The following is a 9310-nucleotide window of genomic DNA, read 5'->3' on the forward strand; positions in this document are numbered from 1 at the left end:
CGAACAAAATTCCCATTTAATATTAACTAACTTCAGTTTCAGGTAATAATTTGTTCAGTTTTAAAAATATGCAGCACATAAAATGGTACTTAATTATAAAAATATTAAAAAGAAAAATGTCTGAAACAAAGGTTGTAGAGAATTTGATCCACTAGGATTGTATTAAAACTATTATTTTTTTAGAACACCACCAAACAGAAAATGATTTCAAACAACTTTTGATTTTTCAAGACAGAAGGGAATCCTAAAGGAAGTGGTAGTAGCTAACATATTATTTTTTTTAGGACGAAAAAAAGGGCTATATTACCAAGTTTCATCTCTCCCACACTATTTTCAACCCAACTTCATTCTCAAGTTCCAGCTGCTGGGGCACAAAAACCCTTCAATATGAATTTACATAGCAATCGAAAAAAAATTTCCAAAACATTTATCTCCTAGAGATAAATTTAATCCGATTTAATTTAATTCAAATACAGTTATTTAGATCAAAATTTTTAATATAGGAGCTCCTAGCACACAGGAGTACTCCACCCATCTCCTAAGAGAATTCCTGGATCAGCCAATGAAGCCAACTTCTGTAAATAAATCAGAACAGGAAATATAAATTAAAACGTTAGAGAAAGTTTTCCTTATATCACATGTTTTTTCCATTATAAAGGCATGAAAATTAAGAGTTATTGGTATAGGTCAGAATAGTGTAGATTAAGCTTTGAAGGAGTTCTAGTGATGTTCAACTAGGAGCTTTTTTGGTGAATAAGACACATTAAAAAGAAAATAAAGAAAAGAAATTAAGTCAAAAATGTATGCTTTTTTTTTCTATAAATATTTGTATTTAATAGTTTTAATAATTTCTAAAACCTAATCTGACTACCAACTTTGCTGGAAACGTATTTTGGTTTTTCTATTTTTTTAAATATTCAAACAAATTTCTTTGAAACACAATAACCTTAAAATCCTAATAAAATAATTTCAAATAATTAAAACATTTTATTTCTTAACTCCTAGGACACACGCCAAGAACCCTCCACCCTTATCTCCTAGTCAAGCAAGTATCACCAAAAAAAGTTTCATTGAGATGGAACTCAGAGCTTTCTATACTTAAACTAACAATGCTGAAAAACCACGATCAGTGGACCTACGTAGATTCATGATTGAGCTAAATCAGTGAGAACAATATTGCCAATTGGTCACAAAGGATACATACCTACACATTATAAAAACAAACACTCAATATTTGTGTATGATCAATCCATGAATAAGCAACAAAAATTAAGCTAAACAGAAAACCAAATAAGACATAAACTTCTTTATTAGTATAATAGCAGATATGTAACTACAACATATTCAAATAAATTAGAATATAAATTTAAAAGGTTTAATATGTTTCTTTCTTTACTATCATACAAAGTTATTTAAGGAATAAACATTTACAATTATCTAATTTTTCAAAGTCAATAAAAATAATATCTTTTAAAAAGATAGCATAAATTATTTTGTCAAAATATGAAGAACAGGCCTTATAGTTTGTTATGGAAGACAAGATTAGAAGAGTATGAAATTTTATAGTTCCATTTTTGATTCAAAAGTTTATACCGCAGTTGCGCCTGATATGTTAAGCTAATATGATAAAAAAATATAACTATTGTAATTTTAGCCTACTAATATTTTTTAATAATTTTACATACATAATCATAATAAAACAACATATGAATAGTTACACTTATAATACAAATAAATACACATAAACTTAAAATTAAATTATTTACATTGTATTAACCAATCTGTACATATTTGCAAAGATGAACCAATATAAGTGTTCTATTCAAGGCTCCACAAAACTAATTTAAAATCTATTAGTAGAGTTGGGCAAAGAGTAATCGCAATTATTTTCCAATCACTGTAATATGAAATTACAATTTTGATTAGTAATTCCAACTACCTGATGAACGACAGTCATTGTAATAATGATCTGATATTAAAATTACAAGTTGAATAAAAGTAATGGCAATTACCAACCAAAGTCAAATGTAATTGCGATTACTTCTTGCCCAACACTACCTACAGGTCACAATAGATAATAAATAATCCAAAAAATAAATTAACAACCAACAATTTAAAAGAATTCAATAACAATGAAATCTAGGCATATATTTTTTTATATATTAAAGAAATTTGTAACCATTTTAACAACCAAGGTTAAACCTTTGTAATAACATTAGTACAATTTGTTTAATAAATACAATCAGTCACCGGGACTGAAAACCATAATATTATCTACACTTAATTTAGCTAGGCATCAGTAATTCATCTGTGACAAAAGAAATATTTTGATTAAAATTTAATTATTTATCATATGAATTTAAGTTGATTGAGAGTCAATGAACAAATATGTGTGTAAGTAACAAAGCAGCAAAGACTTTATAATAATAAAAATAATAACTAAACTAAATAAAAGAAATAATGAAAGTGAAATAAAGCATTAAATAACAAAAAGTAACAAATTAAAAAAAAAAACTCAGGTTAAGATAATAATAAAATAATATAATTTCTAAACATAAATTGCTTTAAGAAATGTCTTCTATTAAAATTATCTGATTGGAAGACATGATACTTTCTTAAACTTTCAGATTTAGTAGGTTTTATTGCACTTGTCTAATATTTAACTTTGAAATGGCGGAAATAACGATAATAAACAAAAAAAAGTCATATTTAAGCAAGAACTAATAAAATTAACAACTAACTCATAAAAAATGAAAAAAAAAAAAAGAAAAAAAAGATGGTCTTAATGTATTTTTTAAGTACAATAAAATAGTCAAACTCTTTGGTAAAACAACTGACCACCTTACTATTTTAATTAAAGTTAAAACTTTTAATTGATAAATTAACTACACCACAGTTTTAATTATTCTTGCAAACAATTGTAATTAAATGATGGATTCATTAAAACTAGATCCCTTGATATTCTCACTGTAAATTTTTTGTTCTAATATTTCCAAACTAATATTGATAATAAATAATATGTCAATGCTAAGAAGTACTATTTAAAAAAATATTAAAATGAGCTCTTTAATGTAAAATTAATATATTTTAATAAATTGATGTTTCCTTCAATACTTAATTCATATATTTTAATGCACCTCAAAGTTTACAAGATTGCAAAAATGATGGTGAGATCTTGTATCTTTCAATTAAACAAAATATCACTGCTCAAATTTTAGGAAATAGATATATACAACTTATTTACTGAAAATAAATTTAATTCTTTCAAAGAACCGGTATATTATAGCTAAGAACTAATATCAAACAAATTCACTATACCTAATGTGAGAAAAATTAAGTACTATTTTTTTTTTTAAAGTATGACATAAATCCAATGATTTATTTATTTCAGTAATATATATGTAAGTAAACATGTAAATAAGTAATATACACATAAAATATAATTTACATAAATATTCACTACAATTTCAATCACCCTTCAACAAAAATATCTAGAATTCCATAAGCCATATTTCTATACAGCCAAGCAAATAACATTTTTCTAAATATTTAGAGTAATTAATAGTCTTTTAAGCTCTAAAACTTAACTTATATAGAGGACCTGAATAGCTTCATGGCTTAGTCTAACGATACCAGAGAGCCAGTATGCAATGGATACTGTGATGAATGAGTGATAATGAAAAGAAATTTCCTTAAATAACAACCAAACTAAGCCGAAGGACATTATGCAAAAAAGTAATATCAAGTAGAGAGCAGGAATGTGATGAAATACCAAAATACACTTACACCAATTAACAAGGAGAGAACAGATAATGCTGCCTAGGCACAGTAGATAATCATTACAAGGCTAATATGAAAGCAAGGTAATGATGATAGTTCCTTGTGACAGATCAGCTCAAACATCAAACCATACCATTCAGATCTGCAGCTTTCAGTTATAATAACAAACTCAAGTCTGGGCAAGTAGCATTTCCAACTTAGCTAGAGAATAAGCAATACATTCAGATTATTTGAGATAGTGTAATGAAAAAGAAATCAAGTAATTTCCACAACAGAAAAAAAAAAATAGGTTTTAGAAAATAATTTATAAAGGTGAATCCTTCTTTGATCATCTAAAGCTCACCTAGAAATTCCTTTTCATTAATTTTTTGAGAGTATTTTGTATATAGATCTCTATTTCACTTCTCATAGCTTAAATATATGTATATAATATTAACACATTGACCGCTCACTAGAGATAGCTCTTAGTTTTAACTGTTAGTTGTTAAATTGTCATATTTTATTTAAGATATACAAAGTTCATTAACAAATTACAAAATTTATCACATTTATTAAATATGACAAATGAAAAACTACAAGATCAATCTAGTAGTGGTATAGGCCCTGGTATTGGGCATCCGAATCAAGAATACAAACTACAAGCTACCTCATAGTGGGCAGTCAATGTGTTGAAAAATACCTAATTGAAGGATGACCAAATCTAAATCTTGGCAATGAAATAACTAATCATGAAGTCAGCGAGTTGAAACATAAGCTCAAAAAGCTCAAAGGAAGGAATGTCAGAAAGAGATATTGTTAAAGAGTAATATTTCTTCAATCACTCCTGTAGACAAATCACAAATTTATTGAGTATAAAATCTTCAACCAAGTTCATGGTGTCTCATTTTTTTAACTAGTAAAACATAATGCAAAACTCAGCCTAATGTCTGGACTGTAAACTTTGATGACTATAATACAACCTGGGCCCTGTTTCAAAATTAAGTACAAACTATTACTATTAGTCTTGTCGATTTAACTTAATATAATTACACTGACTTGTAAAATAGTAACTTGTATTTAACTCCTAGTAGTCCTATAATAGTCCTTCCTATTATGAAAAAATATAAGTATTAGTGCAATTACCACGTTGTTTCTATACTTGTACTATGAACTAATATTATTAGCTTTCATTATGAAACGGGGCCCTGCTATCAAAATAAAAAAAAATATCTTTTTGATTGTAAATAAAAAACATCAACATTGATAATGATGAGACGATAGTTGACCGTGGATAATATATATGAAGAGAAGATGGTTGGGGATGCGGTTAGAATATAACACAAATAAATTGAAAGAACTTATTTAATAGTGCCAATGTTTCGGCCAGAATTCCTAGCCTTCATCAACGCTGCTCCAATAGGAAATGGGAAAACTAAGTCATGCAACTTATTTGTATTATATTCTGACCGCATCCCCAACCATCTTCTCCTCAAATCAAAATTGATATTTCTATCTCTCATTTGTTCCCTCTTATACTAATAATAACTATTAGGTTGAATTAAAGCTTGAATCACAATATAGTAAAACCCCTGTTAACCAGTTATTAATCATCTTTTGGATTAACAGGCTTAGAGAAAAAAAAATAAGAAGACGGAGAAAAGAAAGCGGATAGATTTTTTAATCATGCAAAAAAATTTGCATTTTTTTTTAATGTGAAAGTTCTGCACATGAAAAATTGAGAAACAAGAAAAAGAGACTTTTTCAAAAAATAATTTTGCTGTCATTGGTAATTAGTAAAGTGTCCATACTTCTTATATTTCAATTCCATAATAACATTTGTACAAACATCATAAAATAGTATAAGTATATTATTCAATATTGGATTTGAAATGCCTACACCTCAAAACTTGATGAATGGATCAAAACTTGGTCTGGCCAAGGTATCAGTTTGAAAGTGATTGGTTAACAGAGGTTCAACAGTAATAAATTCATAGAATTAAATTTAAAAATGTTAATATGAAAGAAATTTCTTAATATCATGTGTAATATCAATCTTTCATCAATAAATTATAAAGTAGATTCCAAAATAATGTACAAAGGAATGTTCACATTTATAACATTGCTGCCCTACTTCATAATTCTAATGCTCTATTCTATTATAAAAATATTATAGACATGTCATAACATCACTACAGCTAAAATTAAATATATCAAAACATATTTTAACCTTACTATGTATTAGCAAAGGAGAAAAAAATAATACATATTGAAGAAGATATGTTGTAATTTCAATTTTTTAAAAATTTGTATTATTTTGTCAGAACCTTTTCAAACAAGGTTTGAATAAATTTACAAAATTTTGAAATAAATGCTAATACATATATTAAATATAAATATATTAAAGCCAAAAAACTTAGAAATAGTTTGTGCCACATAAATCTCACATTAAAGTGTGCTACTTGAATTTGTGACAGCTTTATTAGATTTTGATTAATTAAGTATTTCTCATTTAACAAATTATAATAAATAAAATAATTAAAAATTATTTTTCAATTACTTGGAAAATTGCCTCTAAACATGTTTGGTAAAACAAACACCAGTGTTAATTAATTAAAAATATTTTTTAGTTATATCATTACACTCATGAAACGTGCAGTTCAGTACCAATTGGAATTTTCCAGAACTAAAGTTCACTTAGGAGAATGAAAGTCAATTTCTAAGAGTATTAATTCAAAATAAATTAAGTTAGAGTAAGAATGGATATTAAATATCCAAAATTACAATTGAGTTGTAGTCAACATCACAATTTTTTAATATTTGTGCTGATTTGAATTCCTTTAATACAATTTTAAATTAATGAAGTGAGGCATTGTTTTCTTTTATATAAATATTTAATAAACAACAGTTGCTTATACCTGTTACACAATTTTAAATTAATGAAGTTAGGCATTGTTTTCTTTTATATAAATATTTAATAAACAACAGTTGCAACTAAAAACCTGTTACACAATTTTAAATTCATGATAAGTCATAGATTTTCTTTTTTTAACAACCAACAGTTAATAAGAATCCAGTTCTTCTAAAAAACATTATTTGACTTAATCATGGAACTGCAGAAGTTGTAACTATAATAATCAGTACAATTACTTAACTTCTAAATGTAAATCATCCTAACCATACATTCATTATTTAATAATCTTCAGGACTTTTTCTTTATAGAAAATGATTTAATTATCTAAGAAACTTTTGACATAATAAAATTTCCAATGGAGTAATAGTTTTACAAAATAATACAACTGAATCATTTACTATGTAATTTCAGAAAAACATTGCATTGATTTCATATTTTAAAAGATAATAGATAATAATAATGGATTGTTTTATATATAAATTGAGTTTTTACTCCATTGTGTCGTATTGAACTTTCTCAATATTGAAATATCGGTAGATTGCATAACCTGAAATGGTTAATAAACAAGCAGCAGCGAGCATACTTCCAACAATTAATGGAGCTGTTTCACTTCTGTATGTTCCTGATCCTGTAGCTGCACACATATATTCTAAAACAGAAGGATAGTAACCATTAATTATCAAATAGTGTAGTATAGGATAAAAATATTCAATTAAGATCTTATTCTCAGGTGAACAACTTTAAAATCACTGATCTGTATTACGTACGTGTCTTCTTAAATATTTGTTAGTTATAACGAAAATTCATTACAATTCGATTTTTTTTTTGGATTTTTTTATAACTTAAAAAATTTAAATTAAAAAGTTACAAATGAATTTTGTTCTGAAAGTTTTTCAAAATAAGTAAGATAATGTGGGATAAGTGCAGACTAGATTATGCAAAGTCTAACTTTACACAAAATAATAATAAAACCTTTTTTTTTTAAATTGTTTCTGAGACAACTATGTTTTAAATATTCCATTCAAGGACACATTTCAATCATATCCATTCTTATGAGGTCGATAATTTTATGACATAATCACTTTTAAGCTTTAAGGGATTAGGTACATACAAGGTATCTGGAAGGCTCATTATTTAAATAGTAACGGAAGTAGAACAGTAGTAAGATAGTTTGTTTCCTGATAATTTAGGAGGAGGGTGTTCTCCTCCACAAAGAGAACTCTAGGAAAAGTAATTATCACGGAGTATTTTCAAAAATACCTAACGTTCCAGTTATGGCCAAAATTTAAAATAAAAATAAAAACATTTGGGTGGATAAACTCCAATGCAACTGAACAGGAGAAGTTGAAAGAATTAACTAAATGAACAGTTTGAAGCTAATATCTTTAAAACTTTTTATACATTACTGAAAAATCTCATTTATGATATATCAGTGTTCAGAATAAATGCTCAGTAAAAAGGAGACAATTATACAATTACCTCAAAAGCACACTTACCCCACATTACCTTACTATTCTATAGTTTTAGAAAATATTTTAAAATATAAAATTTTAATATTGTTGTTTCCTTTTACATTATTTCAGTAAAATTCAATGAATAAATTTTTATTGAATTTGTTTTATAGAGCAGTGGAAAAAAAGATTTTCTGAAGCGATATTAATAATCAAGGAGAATCATAAATATATATATATATTGTAATATCCTCTTTTTGTGTAAATAGTATATTTTTATGTGTAAAGGGTTTTTAATATGTTTTATTTTATTTATTGTTGTCAATACTGTTCATTTACCTTGTTAAACCAAAATGAAAGGTAACCAATTTTGTTCATTCAAATATGGAGTGGAAAGATTCAAACAAAGAAGATGGTGGGGTGTCTTGCCAAAGTTTGTTGAATCGCGGCCATGTTGAGCAGATTCAAATATTTTAAAAACTTTATTTTAACTTACCATAATAATTGAAATTATAGTACATTTAAGAAAAAATTGAAGTTAAGAATAAGTATTAAAGAAAATTATGAATAAAGGAAATCATAAGAAAAACCTCATAACCGTAGTGCTACAATTGATGTTAAGAACTAACACCTAGAGAAGGGGAAGAAAGAAAACTTGTTTTTTAAGGGGATTCATTGCTAAGGCATGGGTGGGGAATGACATTTCCTGGATGAGGAGGTCCTCATCATCTTTTGTCTAGCTTAAGGGAGACATCTTGAAAAAGAAGACATCGGAGAGTCACCCAAGAAGGATAAGGGACTCCTTGTTTAGATCGCCAAACAACACACTTCAGTGGATGAGAAGTGAGTAAAAAACTGTTAGAGGACCAATGCTTTGTTTCGTTAGTGTTTGTTTACTGAAAGATTGCCAACAGTCAGAGTTAGTTTGTTGATAAATTCATCAAAAGAAGATTCTATGAAATTGGATAGTTTTGTTCTAACTAAAATTAGATATATTTGTAAAAGAGATATTAATTTATTTGAGTGTTATAGGTAAAAAAGTGTCTATTTCTGATTCCCTAGAAACCCGCCCTGAGATTAAGAGTCCATAATATCATATATAATATAAATAAAATACTTGGATAATTTTCTACATTTAATGTTTATGTTTCTATATTTTAAAGAGATAATAATGCATCCATACAACATC

At 26.7% G+C, this 9310-nt stretch overlaps 1 protein-coding gene across 1 annotated transcript in view; it reads right to left on the bottom strand.

Annotated features, from left to right (window-relative positions):
• Nucleotides 1-1313: 1313 nt before the first annotated feature.
• Nucleotides 1314-9310, bottom strand: part of LOC106686955 (lysosome-associated membrane glycoprotein 5) — a 12939-nt gene continuing 4942 nt past the window's right edge. Inside the window, exon 9 of the mRNA XM_014430583.3 lies at nt 1314-7319. Coding sequence (XP_014286069.1) covers nt 7159-7319 — 161 coding nt within the window. The 3' untranslated portion in view covers nt 1314-7158. The remainder of the gene's footprint in view (nt 7320-9310) is intronic.

The sequence above is a fragment of the Halyomorpha halys genome, unplaced genomic scaffold (genome assembly GCF_000696795.3).
Source record: "Halyomorpha halys isolate HHAL.00 unplaced genomic scaffold, Hhal_1.1 Scaffold36.1, whole genome shotgun sequence".
NCBI classification, from domain to species: domain Eukaryota; kingdom Metazoa; phylum Arthropoda; class Insecta; order Hemiptera; family Pentatomidae; genus Halyomorpha; species Halyomorpha halys.